The sequence below is a fragment of the Chelmon rostratus genome, chromosome 10, assembly GCF_017976325.1.
Source record: "Chelmon rostratus isolate fCheRos1 chromosome 10, fCheRos1.pri, whole genome shotgun sequence".
Taxonomy (NCBI): domain Eukaryota; kingdom Metazoa; phylum Chordata; class Actinopteri; order Chaetodontiformes; family Chaetodontidae; genus Chelmon; species Chelmon rostratus.
In genome coordinates this window covers 22,639,877-22,664,468 of record NC_055667.1, presented here as the reverse complement: position 1 = coordinate 22,664,468, position 24,592 = coordinate 22,639,877, and the positions used below count along the sequence as shown (strand labels likewise).

Sequence of the window (24,592 nt, the reverse complement as noted above, 5' to 3'; positions counted from 1 at the left end):
TACATGTGTGCATGTTCGTCCAGTGGCGAGGGAAGCATTCAGATCATTTACTTGAGCAAAGTGGCGATACCATGAAGTAAAAACAAGGCCTACATTCAAAATGTACACTGAAGTATTACAAGCTGAATGTAAAGCCTCAAAAGTTAAAGTATTTGGCAGAAAATAGCCCCTGTGAGTGCTGTATGATTATATAATATTACTGGATTATTATTACAGATGCATTAATGTGTAAAGAACATTTTAAAGCTGTAGCTCAGTGGTTTCCAAACCAGGGGTCTAGACCTCTTAAGGGGTTTAAGGAGAAATGTGATAGTTAACCAGATGATTGCATGAAAAAAATGAAATTTGTTAATATTTTGTTGCTTTTCTCTCATGCATACTTATTTCTTGTGAAATACTGGATACTTTCACCTCTTCAGGCCTCTAAAAGTCCTTCAAATGTGACAAAGCCAAAAGAGATAAGTCGCTGGGTTTGAGTCTTTTTAGCACTAATAGGATTCTGGGTTAACTTCACCCAGTGGTTGTGTTGACCCAGTGTTAGTTCACTCTTTATATTGAACTAAAATATGATTATTTTGATCCGGTGTTAAACACAATGAGCACAAGTTTTACCTTAACAAATTTATTCTGAATTTTATAAAATAGCGTGCATGTGAGTTTCAAACCTGCAAAGGAAACATGTCATTCGCAGTCAGTAAGTAGTGAGTTTAAAAGAGCTACAGTAGATTAGATAACGGTAAATAAGCCTACAGCAATAAAACACTGAGTCAAAACAATACATTGTTTAGGTGATTTTCTACCCATGTTTGCTGGTTACGTTATCCCAGTGTCACGTTGACCGCACTAAGTTCATGAGGGGCCTCAGTTAAACGTTGCTTCATTTTAATTTAATTTCATTTAATAATTTTCACAGGCCCAAAAGGTTGGCAGCCACTGCTGTAGGTGGTGGAGATGAGGCTAATTTGAACTGATTTAAGTGATTCTGTTGGTAGTTCAATCTATAATAACACACTACATGTGCATTTGTGAAGTAACTTGTAGTATTTCCCCCTGAAATGAGGTCGAGTACAAGTATAAAATAGCATAAAAATGGCAATATTTATGTTAAGTACAATTACTTCTGTGAGTAAATGTACTTAGTTACTTTCCACCACTGGTTTTGTCAAGTAATCCATATGGAAAGAATCATTTGCACTTACTCACTTGCAATAACAACAAATGTCTAAAACCTTTCAAAACAGTATTGAGATGTTTCCCCTGAGGGTGGATGAGGGCCCTGGAGCAGATCCGGCTTGCAGGCCAGTCCTGAGAGGAGACACAGCACGAGACCAAATGATGAAATGAAACGAAATAGCTTGCAAAGGCCTCGGCCATTCACCACACACACACACACACACAAACACACACACACACAAACACACACACACATACAAACACGCGTGCATTCAGTTTTTCTGTAACTGACGAGTGTTGAGCTGTTCGTCGGGGTGGGGCTTTTTTGTCCAGCATGCCGTTGTCTGAGTCAGGATGGAGAGATGAGGACGGGGCATCCCACTCACCCTCTGCACGGCCGGAGACACTGCTGCGCTGCTGTCATGGCAACAGCAGCAGTCACCACCGCCAGCATGGGCCTGTAATGCACAGGCCAGGAGGAGTCACACACACACACACACACACACACACACACACACACACACACACACACACACACACAAAATGAGAGCACGACACCACACAGGCAGAAAACTGCACATCGGACACAAATACAAATCCTAAATATGTACAGTTTTTCCTTCACTTGTCCTTATATATGAAACTGAGTGGAAATGAAAATGCTTTGTTTTATTAATTTTTATTTTTTATTTCTAACGGGACAAATGTGGTAATATTGAGACTTTAAATCAACTCAAGAAGTACTCCTTCTTCTTAAATCTCTGGTTTCTGAACACATGCAAACTCTTTGTTAAACTCTGCTTTGTTCACAGAGTGCAGTCTTTTTTAACAGGAGAGTCTTTTCTCACAAAAGCACCAAAATCGCAGCTGTGGGTCACAAAAGGTGGATGAAATGGCCATGTGAGGAGATTTTACCCACATTTTATTGGTCTATACATCACTGCCCCCCGTATATCTGCAAAAAAGTCCCTCCTATTTCAAGCGAAATTGTGTTATCAGTGTTTTCTAGCACGTTCTTCAGACAGTATCATATAAATTCTGCCCCCACCCTCTCTCACCTTCCACGTCTCCAAATCGGACATTTTCTCCCTGCGCCTGGGCAACATAACGCTACTTGTACACCGCAGGCGTTTGCTGCGAATTAAGCCAGTTAGCAGTGCAATGCAGATGTGAGTGTGTTTCTCACGGGATAGAAAGAGCTCACAGTGCAAGCGCGAATCGCATTCAAACAGGTGTGAGGAGCAGAGACAATCCCAGGTGGCGCATGTTGATCGGATATGTGGCCGTACAGGAGCACATCGTGAGCATCTTTGCGCTTCTGTTCAGGGTTGAGCAACCCGCATCCGAAAATAGTGTTGTCTGTTAGAAAGTAGGTCGATAGGAACTGAGAGCGACGGTTGTTTCCACGCTTTTGTCTGTGTTCTTTGTTGTTTAGCGAGGACTGTGGGTTTTTTTCCAGCCTACCCTTTAGTGAAGAGCGTTTTACGCACAGGTGGGAGATACCCGCTCAGCGTAGCTGCTGTAGGACAGCCCCCCTCTCTGCTCCTCGGCGGATGATGTGAGGAAGTGACATTTTTCACCGCTGCGGTTCGGGACAGCACTGCTCCTCTGCAAACAGGTGTGCGACTGTCCGGGCCACTTTTGCTGGGAAACCACAGGGAGGTAGCGTCCCAAAACCTGAACCAAGCCTCCTGGACACGCGGGACAGCGGGGACCAAAGGAGGAGGATCAACCCGTGCAAGTCTTTTCTTTATTAGCCTGGGCTGTTTGAACGGGTTCAGACAGAGGGAGAGAGGGAGCGCGATGGCAACGAAAAAGGCGTGCGTGGATGCGCCCAAAAGGAGCCGGAGTCCGGTCGTGTTGGAGGCGGAGATGTTCAGTGAATTTCAGGACTGGTGTCTCCGGACTTATGGAGACTCCGGTAAAACAAAGACCGTCACCCGGCGAAAATATAACAAAATCATGCAGACACTGTTGCAGAACGACGAGTCGGATGGCGTTTATATCGACAACAGCCACATCAACGCCAAATTCAAATTTTGGGTGAAGTCTAAAGGATTTCAGGTCGGGACCAACGTTTTGGGAGAGCACAACAAGAAAGGAGCCCCAGGAAAACCCGTTCTATATGTCCCGGTCAAGTCAACGGTAAAGTGTGTGTTTGTGTGTGCGTGTGTGTGTGTGCGCGCGCTAGTGTGTGTGTGTGTATATGTATGTGTACGCGTGCCAGAGAGAGAACGTGCGTGTACACGCGCACGAGATGTCCCGTTGCCGCCTATAAGTTGTCATGATTTCAGGCTGCACACATGCATCTGCCACATGAATAAAACGACTACTTGTACTGTCTCGTCGTCCCGGCTCGCCCTCGCCTTCCCTCATGAAGCTTCACTTTGTCCACATCCCAACCAGAGCAGCCCTACTCTCATCCCTTGCTGCCATAGCAACGCCGGTGCCTCCTGGCAATCGCAATTGTAAAAGGTAGGCTATCATGCATAGCCATCTCGCCAGTGAGGTTGAAGTCCTGTCAGCGGCACGCTGCCGGCCGCAAAGCACGAGATAATTGACTATTGACAACATTTAGTTTGAACCGTGCTGTTCGGGTCTCGTGTAGCCCGATGTGGTGAGGCTGTGAGCGCGCGCGCGCGAGGATGCAACGGCATGTTCGTGTGTCGGATATGTCAGGGCACTCCGGTGTGCTCCTTGCGGGAGGGGGGGTAGAGGGTATTAACGCCAACTTAGAAGATGTCACATTCACCTTCCTGCTGTGGGGTTGGCTCAGCAGGTTTGATTGTCAGCGATTCACCACAGACACGCGCACTCACTGTCCCATCTAAACCGAGCCACACGGACTGTGTCCGTGCGTCGGCAAGGCTCATCTATCTTCCTTTCACAGAGTAAATATGGGGCCCAGAAATGCTCGAATATCTGTCTTTTTAATGGAAATATGATTGTGTGGCAGCCGGGCTGAGTCTCAGTGTTTGTACCCCACTTTTCATTGTCCTGGGAAGGATGCGGATCGGCTCGCAGGCACTCGTTGCTCTGGCAACACCTGTGTAGTCCAGGATAGTCTGCCTCTGCCGCATTTTATTGTGTGCCTTCCGACATTTAGCTCCGTAGCCCCGTTTAAGAATGCCTTTGCGAGAGGAACATTTGAAAACGTATTTGTACATTTGATGGAGGGCGGCAGCTGTGCGTAATTGGTGACCACGTGAGGGGCTGTGGCGGAAACAAAAGGGTCTGCACGGGACTGATAGCGACATACGCCCACAGTTAGTGCTCAGACTTCACTTGTGCACGTCTGTGGATGATGGGCTGTGATGGAAGTCCGGTCACCACACGTCCCGCTGCACGTTACTGAGGCTGGACGTATATCAAGTCTTAAACCGCACGTTCTTCTTTTTTTTTGACGGCTTGCCAAGATAAACATGTACACGGCGAACTGTCAGCGGTTCCCCAGTGGCTCTCTTTCTGTGCGCGTGCGTAGGTGCACGCGAGCCCATGTCTCTGTATGGTGTTCGGGCCTGCTGTGCCAGCAAGGAGACAACCACCATTTTAAATGAGAGCCTTCAGGGAGTAATCCCCCCCCCCCCCCCCACCACCACCACCACCACCGCCCGCCCTGCTGGGACAGAGTCTCTCTGGACCTCAAAGAGCAGAAACACATTTTCTGTTAACAAACTAGAGGAGATATTGGCACCGATTAGAGGCTGAGTCCTTTGATTTTGGTTGAATGGCACTGATCCCTCCACAGGTGTTATACCTGTGTGAATGCACAATTTATATTTAGGCAGACTGCCTTTACAAAACTCCTCTAATCTTCACTCAATATTATGTTCCCCTCTGGGCAAGAGGGCAGGTGTGAGCTGTCGCTGCAGGTGCAGATGGTGTCTGAAATGTGTTGTTGATTAGCTTCTGTCTGTGGCTGTCGTCAGTTCTTTCTGAGACGCTTTCTGATATGTCTTCTGTGTATCAATGCAACATTCTCCAGGTCAGCCTGATTTCTCTGAGAGGCCCAACAACGGCCGGGCTGAAATAATTCTCTGAGGTTTGGTTAAGCCATCAGAGAGGCTGGAAAAGGCGAAGTCTCACTGAGGAAGTGTAGCTCGCTGTTTATTGGAGAGGAGTGCACACGCTTTGTAGCTAATATCATAAGGCATGGGGGAAACCTCCCCCTGACTCTGCTGCACTTGGGAAATTTAAACAACAAACAAAACATCATCCAACACAAGCTGCTTCTAACGATGAGTCAGAAGCCACAAATCGGCCGATTTATATGCACGTGACTATTAGAAAGCATGGTTTTTGATTCAGCGTTCGTGGGCTATATAAATAGGCTGTCGTGGGCCAGTGGAAAAGTGACACACACACGAGCAGACGTACGAGCACGCACACACAATGGTCACTGCCTCCTCGTACGGCTGCAGGGCCGGGGGCGTGTCTCTGGAGCTCGAGCATTGGAAGCCCCGCTGCAGCTGCTCCCAGGGTGTGCCAAGTTTCTGTATGGGGGCAGGCAAGGGGCTAAATGACGGGAGGCTGGGTGGGGGTAGGGATGGATGGTGGCTGATGTGCAGACAGAGGAGGTCTCTTCTATGTGTCAGCTGAAGCATACAAGGCGGCTTCAGTGTGTGACGGGACAGAAAGGCAGGGCACAGTAGCACAGACTCAGTGCAGATGCCTTCTTTTCAAGCCGGACACAGAATTATTTCCTTTCTGTGCTTTCTGGCCATCCCTGTCCTCCAGCCCGTGTCGTCTCGCCCTGTTTCTGCACAACTCAGAGCCCTCGCAGTGCTCAGCGAATCCAGCAGCCCTCAGTGTGGAGATGCAACCTCGTTTAGCTCTCATTATGTCCTGATTAGAGGACGCTACGGAGGAGGAGGGGGATAGGACCAGAAACAGACACAGAGATGCACCGCAGAATTGCACAGTGTGAGCACAAGACTTTCCTGAGACGAAGGGAGTCAGAGGGCAGCGTGTTTCAAAAGAAACGCTTAAACACCCTGTGCATTTCCTTTCGGCTGACACGAGCATTGTACTGAAAAATTTGAAGTACTGCGAGCTGTTGCTTTTTGTTGCCATGCCAACAGAAATCTGTAAATATCTCTGTTCATCTCTCACAACCAGGTTTTGGTGGACATGCTCTCATGCACACACGCACGCACACACACACACACACACACATATATATATACCTGTAACAGTCCTATCATGATGCTTTAAAGTTGAATCGTGCTGCTGCACGTGAGGCCATAATCAACATCAGCTTGTGTAACGCCTTATTTTTTAACTCATATAATATATAGTCCCAAAACCTTTATTTACAATCTGTCAGACCAAAATCCAAAAGTGGAAACAATTAACAGTTGATCCACAAAAAAAATGAAGTGGCAGGCTGCAACTAACTAATCATTTCCATGGAAATGTCCATCACACAAAGCTCAGGTTGATGTTGTTGTTTTGTCCAAAGACATTCAGTTAACACTCACAAAAGACAAAGACCAGAAAATATTCACATTTTAAGAAGCCAGAACCAGAACAGTTTAGCATTTAAGACTAAAAAAAATGACTTAAAACAATTGATCATTAATCAAAATAGGTGCAGATTATTTTCTGGCGATCAACTAATTGATAAGTCGGCTACTCGTTTCAGCACTTATTGCAACTATTTTGAAAAATAAAATCATCATTTCAGGCATTTTTTCAAGCAAAAACCTTTTCTCGTTCCAGCTTCTCAAACGAGAGGATTTGCTGCTTTTCTTTGTCTTATAGGGTAACAACCTGAATATCTTTTGGTTTTGATAAACTTAGAAATTTTAAGACGGTGAAGTTGTAATGGGCATTTTTCAGTACATTTTTGACATTTTATCAACAGAAAGATTCACAGATTCATTGAGAATAATCAAGAGATTAATCGACGATGAATATGATGGTTAGTTGCAGCCGGAAAGTGACAGGACAGGATGGAATTAAACAGCACTGCCACCGAAAAATGTTTTCAGAATACAGGGTTTAATCATGCTGTCAATTTACAAAATAAAGGTCTGTAAACCAGAAACCGCTATTCATAATCTGTGCCTTGGAAAACGGGCCCTAAATGTTTGTGCCTCACCGTCAGCCGGGAAGAGGAACATCATCATTATTATCTGATTAATTAGTCCACATTTCCCCTGAGAGCTCCTCTTTTGTGGAAGGGCCACAGAGTCAAAAGAATACTGGCCCTATTATTCAACAGCATTTGCATTAATGCCATTTTTGCATAGAGGTTCTCCACTGCTTTTGTCCGGTGTGTGTTTTTTTTGCTTCAACCCTCTCTGGCAGTGCTTATTAGAGGCAACACATGGGCTCACACTCATGGGTTCAACTGCTCGCCACCCCCCTCCAAAAAAAAGAAGCGTCTCCTTCGTCATCAGCCACAGATGGACTAGAGCAGGATTTACCTGTGCATGTGTGGCGGTGATTGACTTTTGCGTCAAGTGGCTTAAAGGTGGAGACGTGTCTGTTTGAGGCTACATCTCTTTGTTAAACGGGAGTCAAGCTGGGATTCATAAAGAAATGAATTTATGTCAATGTGTGTTCATTTCAGCCGTTACTGTGGAAGTGTGGGTGATGAAATCCATCCGTCCCTGCACGTATGTGGCAGTTCTGTGTATGTGTGCGTGTGCTCGTACAAAGAGGGGGTCGCTGATCGCATGCTCTGTGTTTCCTCCCTTCAGCACCCTCTCTGTTGCCATGGAGAGACCGTTCTTTGCTTTCCCATAGGAGGAGAAATTAACACCATTTTTAACTGGCCCGGGGGCCTCCCCCCTGTGTGGGAGATAGTCTGAGTTCTGCTCCACGCACACACGCACACACACTCGCGCACACACAGAGAGTCTGTAAGACGGCAATAATCTTCCTACCACACCGCTACTGTCATTTTTAATACCTTCGCAAGGCCAACATTTAACGAAGTGGGACAGTGTGATAATAGCCTGAAAATGGTGAAATGGACTCTGGGATGTGATGATGTATGTGCGAGTCATTTACATACCATTTTTAGTCAGCGACTGGAACGTCAACAGTGCCAGTCTGCAGGGCCGGTGGGACCGTCTGTGTCTCTGGCTCGGTGGGATATTGGGGATGTCACACACTCTATCAACTAATGTTCATCATGGGAGCAGCCGAGAAAGAAACACACACACACACACACACACACACACAGACATCGGACAGAGGTGTAGAGCTCAGAGCACCTAATGTGGATTTAATGACAAGGGTTTTATAATTGAGGCAGAGAGGAGAGAGGAGGAGGACGGTGGAAAGAAAGAGAAGGAGACGGGATTTATGAAAAAGAGATTTGTAGAGGTTAATAGTCTGTTTTATCACAGTTTTTCTGTGGTATTTACTTTTATCTTGCACTATGTTCCCCTTGGAGCACACACACACACACACACACACACACACACACACACACACACACACACACAGAGCTGTGTTTTCTACACTTTAAGGGGACATTACATAGACTCCCATTCTTTTCCTGGAGACTTGACTAAATCTTATCCTAAACGCGAGTCTTCACACTACGATTTAATGATTTACCTTATGGGTGCTTTGTCCCCGCAATGTGAGTGTGTAAACAGATTTATGTCCCCACAACATGAGTAATACACATGCACACGCACACACAGGCACACACACACACACACAAACGCAAGAAACAAGGATTGTTCCATTTACGTGTCCATTAGCCAGTTGATAGATTTACAGAGGGGAGATGGGGCTTTAAAAGATGACCTGTTGTCACATCTGCAGTGAGATAATCTGAGTCATGAGTGCTGTTGACACAGCCATCTTTACTCGCTGGGTGCACACACATACACACACACGCACGCACACACAGAGAAAGTACCTGAGCACACATCACTGCTGCCACAACTTAAGCTACTTATTGTGCAGCCGCCTTACAAAATGAAACACCACCTTCACGTGTGTGCCGCACCTTGACTTTTAAAGTTGAGTGCAAAGCTAAATTGAGATTTTCGCAAGTGTTTATGCGTTCACCCATGGAGCTAATTTCTCGTGTGGTGCATCTCCTCTATCTCTGCCGGCCTGTCTTTGTGACCCAGCTGCTTCCCGTGAACCCCCTCCACCCTCCCTCCACCCCCGCCTCCTCCTGACCTGCCTGTGTGCAGGACTGCTCCTCTCTCCCCTCAGCGACTCTCTGCTACAGTGTGTGTGTGTGTGTGTGAGACTGCCAGCGGGGGTGGGGGCAGCCGACTCAACCCCTCCAGTCTCCTAGCAACAGAGCGGTTTGGTGCGGGACAGGGAGAGCGCGCAGGGGATGGGGGCTGGTTGTACAGTGGCTGGGGGTGAGCAAAGTCCTACAGGATTAGAAGGATAGAGCGAAGGAGGAAAGGAGAAGAAGGAGGGCGAGAGTTTTGCGGTGTTGTTGGCGATTAGGGATGCTGACATGCCTCCTTTGCTCTTTAAAACGGCATGCTGCTGATGAGACCAAATATCTACAGCGCTGTTCAACAGCTGTTCTCCTCTGAGATGCTTCGGCTACAAGGTCCGCCCAGTAAACATGTACTGCACTTAAACACACATGGCATGCACTACTACGCACACTCATAGCATGTTGTGTTCAGAGGTGAATGTTTAACTCCCTGTTGACTTGTGTTTGGAAACTAAAGCGCTTATCGGTGCAGAGGAGCCCAAGAAGCCTTCAGGTAGCAGGACTGTGTGGCGGCTCGTGTCTGCAAGTTCTTACTTGAGGAGTGGAAGCACATAAAAGTAGAGCTAGATTAATTGAATCGGAAAATAATCAGCAGTTCTTTTTTTGATCAACTCAGTCGTTTTTCAAGCAAAAACGCAAAACAATCCTCGGCTCCAGCTTCTTACATGTGACGATTTGCTGTTTTTCTCTGTTTTTATATCATTGCAAACTGATTTTGGTTTTGGACTGTTTTTCGGACAAAAAGACATCACCCAGGAAATTGCGTTTGTGTCCAGTTTTCTGACATTGATCGAGAAAATAATCAATCATGAAAATAACAGTTGCAGCCCTTCACAAAAGCGTTGCAGGTACTGGTCTTAGATTGAGACTTCAGCAGTATTAGCCAAGCTCACCACTGGGTCTGACACAGGCAGGCTGCCATATTATGTATGTGTGTGTTTTTCTGCTGGGTTTCAGGTCAGAGAACACATCCCCTGCAGAATATCCGGTGTGTATGTTGGATATTTTGTTGGGGTAGAATTCAGTGGAGGATGCAGCCGCGGTGTGGGTGCACTGCACACCCCACAGTTGTATGAGATTATCTAAATCCAGCGTGAATGGACCTGACACCATTGTCCCATGAAGCAGCGGCAGCGGTGGCGGCGGCGGCGGTGATGTCACCAGGGGAATGATGATGATACCTCCAAGTGCGATAGATTACAGCTGTGATGATGAGGTGGAGGAGCACTATTATTTCATTTATTATCATTACATTTAGCCCATGCTGACAGGGGAGAGTGGCTAGAAAGAGAGAGGGAGAGAGAGAGAGGGAGAGAGGGCCGGATTAAAACAAACCCGCTCTGTGAGCTGGTTTTAGTTGCCATGGCAACGATCATTACCTCGCACTTGGGAGAGCAGGAGCAAGGAGAGAGAGGAGGGGGGGAAAGAATGAAAGGAAGAAAGAGAGGAAGACGGGACGGTGGTAGGGGATGGAACCGCGGAGGCAGGAGGGAGGACGCAGTTGAGGGAAAAGGAGAAAATGAAATGTCAGATCCCAGGAAGTGTGCAGAAATGTCAAGGAGAGGAGGGAGGGGAAAAAAGTGTGATTCCTCAATGCCAGGGGGACAACTTTTTGAACTCGGGACCCTCCTCTCACTCAAACAAGAAAAGATCACTCCCCACCCGGAACCCAATCTCCAGAAAATGTCAGAGCTTGTCTCATATCTGCGTGGAGGAGGTGGACCCATTAAAAAAAAAAAACTAATTAAGGGCAGGTACTACAGGTGAAAACAGGTGCATTGTTCAATTTTGAGACTTTGGGCAATTTTTCTTCATTAACATGTCTTGTTTCAGATTAGTGGAATGAAAACATCCAAAATACACATTTAAGTGTTTGTTTTAGTTTTATATTTCTGTTCTAGACATCTATGCAAATTACCACATATTTATAGAAAGCAAATCATTCGCATAGTTAAACATGAAATTTTAGAAAACATAATTGGCTTTAAGTAAATCGACTGAGGAAGTTTCATGGTGATATCTATTTTTACCTTGTTCACCTGTAGGGTCTGTGTGAACTTTTTTTTTACTGTAAAGGCCATTTTCTTCTTTTTTTTCTCATACTCTGAGCTGGAAATGTCCACTTCAGCAGCACTTTCATACACCAAATTGTCTTTTTTTCTTTATGGAGTGAGAAAAAGAGATATAATCATTTTTATATAGATATTTAAATGCGGCTTTATCCAATGTTTGGGTTTCTGCTCTGGAAAACGATGCAAATTAGTGCATATTTAATGCATAATGCTTTATTTGGCTATTTAAATATAAAATTTCCGAAAACCTTTCACATAAAAAAGAATTAATGTAAGTAATCAAATGAGGAAGCTTTGTGGTGATATATCTATTAGTTACTTTTTTTTTTACCCTTTTAACCATTTATTCACCATTTTTATGGTTACTTGCGCACTTTAAAGTATCAGCAGGTGCAGAAATAAAAAGATAAGATCAGAAGAGGGAATGAGAGAGTTAACTCAGAGGAAAAAATGGAGGCAGAAAGGAGAGGAAAGCCCCATGTGGTGCTGCGGATGGAGGCCGTTGTCCTGGCGATCCCACTTGCATGGCGTGTCACGTGACCCTTTGCCCAGCACACCTGCCCGGGAGAAATCAGTGGCAGTTTCTATGGCGACAGGGTCAGCAGCACGGGCGCCAGAGGTGGTGGGAGGAGGGACTGTCGGTCCTGTACAGAGTCTGTGGTGTTATTTTTAAACATGGCAAAGATGAGGCGATGGCCGGGTCGAGACTTCTCCACCTAAAAGAGAAATCTCAGGACAGAATGCTGGAGGAGAGCTGGAGAAAGAAAGGGGTGCTGTTTCAAGTTTCATTCTTGGTGTCGGTCAGGACACCTTGTGCATGACCGTCTGTAACCACATGACCCATGACTCATGTGCCTTGGATGCATGAATCTCCATTTGCAGCCATAATATCAGAGATCCTCCACTGTAGATGATGCACACATGCCATCTCTGCAAGCCTGAGGCCGGACATCAAACTAAACTCCAGTCTACATCTGTGTTTCAGTGTTCAGATGGGAGTTCGGCCCAAGACAACTCCTCCCTGAAGCGTGTGGCTGTGGTGGAAGACTTCTTTGACATCATCTATGCCATGCATGTGGAGATGGGCGCCGACCCTGGCAGGGCGCCCAAACATGCAGGCCAGAAGAAGACCTACAAAGCGGTGGGTAAATCCAGCCAGGCACCTGCAGGCTGCAGCTAACCTCGCTAGCACTTCAGTATCTCTTAATACTAATAAACATTACCCTCTTGCCTCTGCAGTTTCATACATATCTATACCTTTGGCAGGGCTGTTGCTAGTGGTGCATCACACAAAATGGGATCCAAATAAAAAGCACACATAGAAATTTAGAAGATCCAAAACCTTTTTCTTTGTCTGACTTACAAGGTCAAGAAAACGATAAACAGGCAGCACTGTATAAAAGAGTCTGCAGCCATGCTAACAGCTCCATGAGGCTGTACTTTGGGATAGCAACGCTTTGAGCTAAATGCTGATGTCAACATGCTAGCATGCTCAAAATGACAATCAGCTATCCAGCTAGCATGCTGATGTTCGCTAAGTGTAATGTTTGCAATGTTTACCACCTTAGCATGCTAACATTTGCTGATTAGCACTAAATAGCCGGCCTACAGCTAAGGCTGATGGAAATACTGTTACTTTTGGAAGTATTTACTCATAAACTAAAAACCGGACAAACAAATTTAAACTTTGATCTGACATTTCACTAAAGTTTAGTCAAAGTTATTAATATTATTTCTAGGGGGAACATGAAAGCTAGCAGCTAGCAACAAATTAGAGCTCCACCTACAATTACAAGATCACATGATATATTATCTCCAAATAAATGATCTAATCTCCCATGAACTTTTTACAGATATTCGTGACCCCCAGAGGACTGGTGATCCTCTGAATTTAGCGCCACCAGCTGGTCAAAGTTTCAAATTGCCCAGTACTTCGATATAGAGTCTGCTTTTTGCTGCGTGGGTGTTTGCCAGACAATGACCTTGCATCAGTGAAAACATTTTTTAAAACTGTTTTTTAAACCTCTCTTTTTCCTTTGTGTGATAAGTGAGTTAAGAAAATCACTGCAGGATTATTTTATTTGGAAAAAAAGCGTGGGCCCAGAGGGAGGTCAGGATTCTTTTCAATGGGCCAAGACGTCCAAGCTCCCCTGACTAAGGGCTTGCTAAACACCTAGACACCGCCGACATCCTTTTCTGTGAAAGACAATAGGCTATACTTCGTAGCTCTGACAACATAATATATCATTTTTAGCATCAGGAGTTACCAAGGGAACCACTGAGCACCTTTACCAGGAAAACAAAGTAGTCGTGGATGCCTCTGGAACAAAGGAGTTTACACTGCAAATTGAGGTGTGGTCTCGGGCCGGGTGTGGTGTCCTGACAAAACAAGGGGCTTTGTATGCAGCTTTCATGAGTGTTGGGGGGGCTTAGCAGGACTTTGGTACCCCTCCTCTCCTCCCTCCCGCCCCCCAGGATTAAAAAAAAAAAAAAATCATAGAGCCAATTCCTCCTGCCCTGTAGAGAGGTCCTGTCATGTCTCATAGAGTGTACCCTTTTGAGGAGGCAGCATCACTGGGGCAGGGCATAATATGGAACTGTCACTGTGGCCTTCTGGGAGGTGCACGCTCCTCTGGGTGGCCTTTCCCTCTCAGCTGCCTCAAGGGGCCAGAAGGGGTGGGGGCAAAGGGGATGGGGAGCTGTGGCAGTGGGGATGGTGGTGGGCCGGTAGGGGTGGGCACCCCTGCTGCCTCTCCATGGTCACGTGAAGGTCGCATTTTACAGGGAAACGCCGGAGGGGGGTGAGGAGGGGAGGCTGGCATAGCAGTGGAGACAAACAGAGGAGGAAGGCTGAGCATGAGAGAGAGGCGGAGATATGAGTCGGCTGCACCTGAGAGAGCAGGAAGAGAAAGGAAAAAGATGACAAACACCACTTGTGTTTTAGGGTATCAAAGCAGAAAAATGCAGAGGGCTGCAGCTGGAATTAGGCCATCCGACGGCAAGAGAGATCGCCCAGAGGGAGGATTCCTTCTCATGCCACATCGAGATAACACATAATCACTGACCCCAAACTTTCACACATGCACGGTACAAAAAAAAAAAAAAAAACACCTGCACACATTTTGTGCTCAGCCGCAGCCTGAGCCATATCTGCTGCCATTTTTTTTTTTTTTGCCATAACCCAGTCTCCTCTGCTCACTCCCCCGGCACAGATAGCAGAGACCTACGCCTTCTTGCCCAGAGAGGCGGTGACTCGGTTCCTAATGAGCTGTGGAGAGTGTCAGAAGAGGATGCACATCAACCCCAGCACTGCAGAGTTCAAAGGTAACGGCACACATCTGACCCGTGGATGGCTCGCTAATTCTGCAGACATCATTAACTGATATACTATTTTTGAGATCAACCTTTAAGAGTGGATAATTCTCAGATCCTTTCACAAACTGTCATGGATAAAGGTTTAATTGCTACGTAGCAATGCACGCTGAGATGGTAGAAATCAATCTCCTACTAGAGCAGCCAGACGTGATTGTTGTATGATAATTTCATCATGAGATTCATAGAAATTTGTTTTGTCACATAAGGTAGAGGTGTTCAGTTTTTGGTTGACATCTGAATGACAGACACGGTAAGTCCTCTATTGTCCTGTCAGACACTAAATACGAGCCGATATGATCTTAGGTGTTTGTACTTTGAAGAGTTTTTGAATCGAACCCTCATTAATAAAACACATTGTGTATATCCATCACCAACATGATGTAACAAAGACTCAAGAGGACCACATCTCTGGGGTTGTGTGGACCCAGTAAAAAGACCACAGAATCCCTCTAGTGGCCGGTGTGGAGAGTGCAGACTGCGCTCAGCCACATTGTTTGATTTCAGGTGTGAGATACGGCCGAGGCAATTCTGCCTCACTCAGGAATGTGTCTGTATGATTAGCTTCCAGAGCTTCTTTACAGGGGGATTCAGTAAAGAAAATTAAATATGTTGGTGCTGTATCTATATGTGCACTATCCAGTTTGATTACTAATCTTAATACTTATAGTTAGTCTTGAGCACTAGACTGTGCGCCTGCCAGTGCTCTAAAAACCAGAGAAAATATCTTATTACAGTTTGGTCTGCAATTTGCATCAAAATTGCACTCATTTTCAGAGTAATATACAGTCGAACCTGAAACCACTGACACGGTACACATATTTTTTTAATTCAGTGTGACTCACACGTTCTCTCGGAAATGATTTTATGTGATGCACTTTGTGAATAAAGGCCCATAAATCCACTTAGAAATCAGAGAAAAAAGCTGCTCCTTCTAACTTCAGAACTTGCCTGAGAAACTGAGTTTCTTCAGTACAAAGCAATTCAGTAATAGTTTGTATAAAGATGGGTACATTTTTCAGCATGCTTATAATGCAGTCAGTTAAAAGTACTGTGGTGAGGGGCAACACAGTTGTCTCGATTTTGTCTGAGGGGGCTTCAGAACTTCACAAATACAGTTATAAAATCACTGTGGAATCTGGTCTGACCCAGTGTAAATAACAATTACAGCATTATATACTTATATTATTCTAATTATTATCATTATTTAACATTGTACAGGGGCTTATTTTTTCATGCATCTTTCTACACAGTTAATTTAAGAAAATCAAATCTCTGTTTACAGAATAATTCTACAGGTGGATTTTGATCGGCTGCTCTGCAGTGGTGAAAGAAGTATTCAAATCATTTTTTAGTAAAATATCAATAAAACACTATAAAAGTGCTTCATGCTAAGTAAAAGTCATACACTTAAAATTCAACTTAAGTAAACACATTAGCTACTCAATGGCCTTAAAGTATCACAAGTGCTCATCTTGCAGAATGGCTCCTGTCAGTGTTACATTAATATTATATATTAATCTAATACTCAAGTAAAATAAAGCATCTCAAAATGTACTAAATCGCTTGAATAAACTTCATCTGCTTGCTTCATCATTCAGTGTTTGTGTTTCGGACATGTGTCTTTTGTAATCGGTGTGTTTTTTGCTTTCTTTGTCAGAAAATGACAGACCAACCTCCCTGGTCCCGGACCTCATTGACTACAACATGCCTCTTACTGCCACCTACCTGAAGCAAATGAAACTGCAGTGCATGACTGCCACAGAGAGGGTGAGTACCTCTCCCTGCAAGGGGGCTGTGAACGTTTGGGAATTGTGGGCGTAGATACAAGGTGTCCAGCTGGATTGATAGAAAGTCAGCCACTGTTAAGATCTCCTTTTCACCATAATTGTATTTGTATTGACTGCACAGATCCTCTGGTTATTTTCCTCCTCGTCTCATTGAGGCTGCTGGGAGAAAGGAAAAGCCGCCCTTCCTCTTAACTTTTAATTCGGTCTTAAAGAACCAGCACAGTCCTCGTGCTGGGAGGAGGAGCTCAGTGTGAAATGAGGAGGATTAGTAAATCTCCTGTGCAGAGTGACGTCATGTGCCAGACCCCTCCCATGTGTGGCTGTGACAGAAACACTCACAAACCACTGTCACTAAAGTGCAGGGAGCGGTACTTGATGATGATAATGTCGACCTCACTCACGCATAATTAGGATTATCCGGAACAATGACCCAGACTGTGATTTGTGGGTGAGTACAAATTAACAAATGCTCAGGCTGTTGGTCGCATCTGTGTGCAGACTGAGAATGAGCAGGCCGATAATTTAATAATTAACCATCACTGAGGGTTATTTCAGCGTTGTAGGAGACTTGTCGTGATTTGTTCCATATCTCTGCCGCGCTGGTTTAGAGAGCGGCTCAAAGCAGCAGGTTTGTTCTGTTGACAGAAGCAGAACATTTGAGGACGTGTCTGTTGTCACTTCTCAGCTGTTTGCATGGTGTTCTGCAGAACTTTCTGTTTGGTGGTAAACAAGCAAACAACGTACATTCTGCTCAAAAAAGGGAAGATTAAAACACATGCCTCAGATCTGCTTTCTATGCTTTTTACCAAACGCTCTCACTGTCACACGCCTAAGTTTGGTCATTTAGATGAGATGCAGGTCTGGTTATAAAAGCACCACTAAAACAGGACTGTGACTCGTGAATGAATAAATAATAATATAATAATAAAATATCAAAAACTACTGAAAGATTCTAACTCTTTGTGATCTCTATTGAGTGATGCACCTGGTCTCAGTTTTAAAAAGTAAACTTATTTCATCCATGCTTTCCTGAAACATAGACATTAATGATGCTACATTTCCTGCTACTTAGAAAGTGTAATTCGGGACTCTTTCCTTTTCTCTCTGTCTCTGTCTTTAATGCTCACTTGGTACCTAATGGAGCTGTCACTGAGCATTTTGGTCCCCCTCAAAAGCCCTTACAGAGGGACGGATGCATATTCCCAAGAGTTTAGGCCTATTTGTGTGCTCGTGCGGGGGGATGATGAGATGACGAGATGTATTTCTGCTCTGTTTCCACCACACAGTCGTGGTCGTTTTGCCCTCTTCTGCCAGCTGACACATGACGGCGGCAAAGAGAAGTCACCGTCATGTTAGCGTGAAGCGAACCGGCCTGTGTGGCTCTGTGAAGTTCAGCACTGGTCTGAAATGTGTTCGCGGCCGCTCGGCAGATGGTATAATTTCTGTAGTTTGAAGCCGGAGCTCAGCCTGTGAATAGTTGGTGAGATTATTCCGCCCTCCTTTGCTAATCCTTACCCCCGTGGTTTACTCATACTTCTGTTACGCTACAACAAGCATCTTTAGGGTCTCTACGTAACAGAGTTAAAAATAGCAGCGCTCCAAGAAACACATTACTTAACAGGGAGGCTCCTGTGTTTGCTATTATTTTTCTGCTGTCAGAATCCTGCATGTTTTATCACAAGTAAAATCAAGAAAATCCCATTAAAGGGTAGGTTCGCTTTTTTTTTTTCAAGTCATAAATTTTGCATTGAAAGCCTTAATGGTTGCTGTAGATGTTCCTGCTGTCCATGCTGGCTTCCTAATGCAATTTCAATGTAAGTGATAGGAGACAAAATCCTTCTTGTTTGCAATTAAAGTTCAGCTAAAGCTGCAACCCTGATGTCAAAAAAGTCGACACTCCATGTAAAATATTCATAAAAACAAAATTGAGTCATTTCAGTCTGAGCCCATGTAGTAATATCCTTTATACCAGGTATGTCCAAACTATTCCATAAAGGGCCGTGTGGTTGCAGGTTTTCGCTCAAACCAAAGAGGAGCACACCAGGCTGGACTCATTTAATGAGCTGATCTCAGCCCTCAGCTGATATTTAGGTGACCTGTGATTTTATAGAATAGTTTGAACAGGCCTGCTATACAATCATGTGTTGACAAAGTGGTGAACGTTGCTCCAGCCTTGCTTGTGAACGAGTGAGACTTTCCAGGATGCTCCTTTCATACCCAATCATATTGATCACCTGTTACCAATCAACCTGTTTACCTGTGGAATGATCCAAACAGGTGTGTTTGGAGCGTTCCACATCTTTCCCAGTCTTTAGTTGCTCCTGAACCAACTTGTATGAAACGTGTTGCTGCATCAAATTCAGAATAAGCAGATCAGGCTTGTACGATGAAGACACTGTGGAAGCACAAAGAGGGAGTTTCGTACTAAAAACAGCGGAAGCTGATTTGTCCACTCAGACTGCTGAAGCCTTATTCACTTCAACTGAATTTTAAAATGCATCACACAGAACAGACTGTTAGTTTTGTGCCTCATCACTGACAGAACTTTAATGAGGGATCCCGTTGTGGACAGCCACCACTTTCAGTGTACATAAAGACACGTCAGTATTGTTTTAAGATGAACTTAAAAAAGTGTGACCCTGAGATGCGCAGCGGCACGATGAAGGTTTCTTCTTCTTCTCCTCTCTTTTATCTTTGCGGGCTGGATGGGAAACTCAGAAGTTGCTGTTAAAAGTGTGAGGGTCTTTCTCCCGACGCTCAGCCCGCTCCCTCTGCCCATCCAGGCCTTGCCCACTCTCACAGTCTCCGTCTCTCCCGTTGCCTCCCTTTAGGATGACAGTTCGGTGAGCAGCGAGGACATGAACAGTGCTGAGCCCACATGGGTCGCAGCTGAGCAGCCCCCAGTGCCTGAGCCCAGCCCCCCGAATGGAGAGAGAGTCAGCAACCCGACAGCCACCGTTAAGGAAGAGGACGGTAAGACATCTAACAGACATCTTGTACCAGTAGATGTTATTGTTTGAAGTGGTTTTATTCATCTTTGGTCTGTTTCAGTTTGATTTACATCTGGAGACTGAAGGTAAACTCAGGAAGGGTGCAGACTGGTGTTATGCAGGAAACAGCTTGCCTCGTTCTTAGTGGACTAATCCAAATAAATCCACTCTTACAGGGGGTGGGACACCACTGCAGCCCCAATCCATTGTGCACCCCTCTCTCTCAGGGTACAGGGCTTAGAGAAGTAGGACAAAGGCCGATATTAACCTTCACAGATTAGGAACCACCATAGAAAAGACAGAAAATAGGGCACATCATTGGAGGGGAGAATTACTCTATTCCAATGAACAGACTGTAGGTGCGCACAGAGCACGTGTAGAAACCATCAGAGTGAAATCAGTACACGGCCACAAACTGGGTTAAAGAGCTGTAATGTGCACACACCAGGAAGTGAAGGCCCCCTTCCCCCACAGTCCCTCCTCATCCTCATCTCTTTCCTTCCTCACTGTTGAAACTCCTAAGATTCCCCCTCTGCCCTAACTTTTATTTATCCTGACAGTTGACCCCAATACCCACTCCCTTAACACTTTCAGAAAGCACAACATGAGGCAGGAAGTCCCCTTCCCCTGTAGTTACACACCCACTCTGTTGTTACCGAGGACAGAAATAGTTCCTATTGTAGTAAACAAACGCTCATTCACGCTAAATGATGACAAACATCTGCACCGCTCATCTCTGTGTCTGCGTCTTCGCCCCGTCCTCTTGTTCCTCCACCCCTGCACTTCAGATGACGACTCCTCGGAGAGCGGCAGCGCCAACGGGCTGCCGGCCCTGACCTCCCCGGAGGTGCTGGCTGTGGGTGGGAACCCCCCAGATGGTGGGGCCCCATACGGGGAGGCGACGGAGAACGGGCTGAGCGCTCCCCTGGACTTCAGCACCACCTCGCCCTCGTCCTCCTCAGAGGATCAGCAGCCGGTCAATCTGAGTGACAGACTGCTGCCTGCCGGGAGCTCGCCGCCAAACTCCTACCCCGCAGACCCCAACAGGAAGTACCCCATCAAAACAGAGTACGGCAACAAGGTAAAGAACTTGATTTGTCAGATTTGAAACGCAAAAACAGCTCTGTCTGTGTAACCTATAAAAACAGTGTTTTTGTGTGTTTCCCTGTGTTTCTAGTCCCCTCCTTACAGCTCAGGAAGCTATGACTCTGTGAAAACTGAACTGAGCATGAGCGCAGAGGACTTGACCTCTGGTCGGGCACAGATAATTGACGACGACGACGACGATCATGACGACCACGATGACAGCGACAAGATCAATGACGCCGAGGGTATGGACCCTGAGAGACTCAAAGCCTTCAATGTAAGTAGCCTGTCGGACTTTTTAATTAAATTCATATAAATAGAATACAATCCAGTGCTGTTCTTATCTGCGGCTCTGCAGCGGTGATGGATATCAGCCAGCACTGTTAAATTAAATTATCAGTATTGTTGTTATGCGGAGATATTGTTCTTAGAAATATTGAATATCCTAACCCAAAAGAGGAAGTACCCTACACTCCCTGTTTATTCCATGAAACCCACCATTTCTGAGGCCAACAGAAACATACAGAGTTGTAGAGCTGCAAAAATGCAAACGTGAGCGAATAAGCAAACGCTAGAAATATTGTCCTGAATATGAGCAATGATTCCGTTTCCATCGCTCCTGTTTTCATCACCTCCCCCTCCCTCGTTATCCTCTCCTCCTCCACCCTGCCTCAAACGCTCCCCCATCCCGTCTTCCCTTTCCTCTCTTTTGTTTTCCACTCTCACACCCCTCTCCCCCTCCACCCTGCACCCCCACTCCATTTTTCTGCTCTACATCCCCTCTCTCCCCTCCCCCCCTCTCTCTCCGTCTCTGTCAGATGTTTGTGCGTCTGTTCGTGGATGAGAATCTGGACCGGATGGTGCCCATCTCCAAACAGCCCAAGGAGAAGATCCAGGCCATCATCGAGTCCTGTAGCCGCCAGTTCCCAGAGTTCCAGGAGCGCTCCCGCAAGCGCATCCGCACCTACCTCAAATCCTGCCGCCGCATGAAGAAAGGCGGTTTTGAGGTAAAGAGTCCCCCCAGATAAATCCAACATGCCGTCATTTAATCTGAAAAAAGCAGCATTTCATGCTCATGATCTTTCATTAAAATCTGACTGACCCTTGTATCCAGATACGACCGACGCCTCCTCACCTCACCTCTGCCATGGCTGAGAACATCCTCGCCGCTGCTTGCGACAGTGAAACCCGAAACGCTGCCAAGAGGATGCGGCTCGATGTGTACCAAGCGACGGTAAATGTCTTGGCAGTTGGTGTTTGTGAATCTGCCCAGCAGGGGTTCGGGAATGTGCTAGGACTGCCACGCATCGTTAACGGCAAACTGCACAACATACACTGCGATGTTCTGTCCAAATTGAAAACATGTAATTGTTCGTAGGATGAGCCCGCCTCTGTTGACAAGCCCAACTCGAGGGACCCGGCCTCTGTGGCCCCGTCAGGGTTCTCCATCTCCAGCGCAGCTTTTGCCCAAGACCAGCTCTACACCAATGGAGGCCTCAACTACAGCCTGAGGGGATATGGGTCAGTCGGCAGCAACCAGCAGAACTCTGGTGCTGCACAAACCAATGGTGAGGAGCTTCTGTCGGTCCAGCTCAACCAAACAATGTGGCTTTTTATCACTGTGTATTTGGAAGAAAAGGTTATTCAAAGCACTGCTCGTGTATTGAATCTTATCCCATAAACACATTCCCATCAGCCTCAGCTATACTTGGTGTTTGGCACTTTTTAGCAAAAGTTAGAATAATGTTACCAGTAAAGCTAGCATCTAGCTCAAGGCATTGCTTTGTCTTAGTACAGCTAGATAATCATAATAGTTGGAATATATAATTTCATATGTCAACACAAAAAAGATTTGTCACACATCCTGACCCTGATGTGCCTCCCATATTGTACGTTTTTCTTTAATCACCACCGTTGTTTCTGCAGGTCCCACAGATCTGAGTATGAAGTCAGTCGGCCCAAACTCCTCCTCCTCCAGCTCCAACAGTCACGGTCAGGGCGGCGGCGGCGGCGGAGCTTCGGCTCAGCTCAGCCCTCCGGAGGTCACGGCGGTGAGGCAGCTCATCGCGGGATACCGGGAGTCCGCCGCCTTCCTGCTCCGCTCGGCAGACGAGCTGGAAAACCTGATCCTGCAGCAGAACTGAGTCCCGGCCGAGCCGCGGCGAGACCTCCTCCTGGCCTGTCCATCTCTGTCGCTCTCAGTCACACACATTTGGGCAGACTTGCATACAAAGACACAAACACACGAGTGATACTGCAGCGCACAGTGGGTCCTGTAGGTATGCTACCTTTGCTTATTCCCACATGTTTATGTATTTGGACGGGCCGGAACATATCACAGGCTGAAAAATGTTGATTTATGCATTTGGTTCACTTTGACCTTAGTGCCCTGTTATCTGTAGCCATTCATCCCATTCAGTTCATTTTACCACTTCAACCTCCATTCGTCTCAGGAAGCGATGATCTATGTGAAAAACTGCATTGGTACACGGGGGGAGCACCAGAGGTGTTAACTTTAGATTAGCTGTGACCATTCGTGCACATGTTTGGACAAATTAATGGTTAAATAGCAGTGATTTAGCGTCATTACCTTGTTTCCATCTTTCAGCAAATGTAAAATATGCTGTACAGCGATTTGATTGGGCCGTGTGAGTCGAGTCATTTCTGAGTGACGACTCTCTCCAAATTCACTACTGCGTTGCTTTCTCCATAGATGAATCGCTGCTAAATCCACAGACCTGTTAACCTCAACAGCTACTAAAGGACGTGCTGGCGTACATACACGCAAACACAAAACAAAAAAAAAGTAGAGAAGAAAAACAGTGTTTGACCGTTTTCACCTGGAAATTTGGACAGATCGAGTCGAGCGGTCAAAACTATACCTCGGTCCTGCTCTGTGGGAGTGGTTTCCAGATTTTTAGACATGTGGTAACTAAGAGACAAAGACTCATCACCCAACGTGACTTCATTTTCAGTTATTTTATCATGAATATCACGGGCAACTTCTCATTAATTAAAAAGGAAGGAGGCTTTTAAGAAGCATGGGTATGCAAATTGAGGTCACAGACACCTGTCAGGGAAAAAAGGAGATTAATATATTGTTTAGACTCTTGGTTTTATAACCAGTGTTACTGGAAAAGAGGAAAAAGGTGCAATATTGAAGATAATCAGTAATGGTGTTCTTACTGAAATGACTCTGTCAGACTTGCTGAAGCGTTTTAAGGCGAGACGGGGAGTACTTCACCACAATCTCCCCCTGCTGTAACTGTCGAGTTGTAAAAAAGAAATGATATCCCATGCAGCATTGTAGCCAATTTCAATGTTGTCGTTTGTTGTGAATACTGATCTTTATCGCTAACCTCATAACTGAGGCACTTTTCATGTATTGGGATCATCCATAGTGATAAAAGGAAATGGGACCTGGCAGCAAAATGAGACTTAAATGTTGCACGTCTTTTTTACTTTGAAGTGATTTTGGGGTCATTTTGTGAAGGAATTGTTCTGTGAGTATTTTTTACGTTAAAGCGGGCACACGCATCCATTACTGACAGCCAGATGAACGCAGCGGCGTCGCCCTCGCGCCCATGCGCCCTTTACTGGACGCGGCGTGAGCGTGTGTGTGGGCTGCTCAGACAAAAGAAACGCCGTCCGTCTGTACCACCCCCTCTGACCTCAGCCGTGTCAATCCCTCATCTCCACTCATTGATGTCACGTCTGAAAAACACACTGTTTGAAAAGAAGCAAGAGACAATCTTTGAAAAAGATGTAATCGCATCACAGTTTACTCTCCCAGCTTTCTGCTATGGTGTGTGTGTGTGTGAGTGTGAGTGTGTGTGTGTGTGTGTGTGTGTGGTCTGAGGACACACAAGAGTACTCAAAGCAGATCTAGAGCACAGT

The 24,592-nt window shown here is 45.8% G+C and overlaps 1 protein-coding gene across 1 annotated transcript; it reads left to right on the top strand.

The window, feature by feature from the left end:
* Positions 1–2,976: 2,976 nt before the first annotated feature.
* nol4la (nucleolar protein 4-like a) lies at positions 2,977–22,839 on the top strand. The gene is made up of 11 exons (XM_041946237.1): positions 2,977–3,318; positions 12,443–12,598; positions 14,670–14,781; positions 16,490–16,599; positions 19,451–19,592; positions 20,398–20,690; positions 20,787–20,972; positions 21,514–21,702; positions 21,810–21,929; positions 22,074–22,263; positions 22,622–22,839. Exons 1-11 carry the CDS (start codon positions 2,977–2,979, stop codon positions 22,837–22,839), a joined length of 2,058 nt encoding a protein of 685 aa, XP_041802171.1.
* The last annotated feature ends 1,753 nt before the right edge of the window (positions 22,840–24,592 follow it).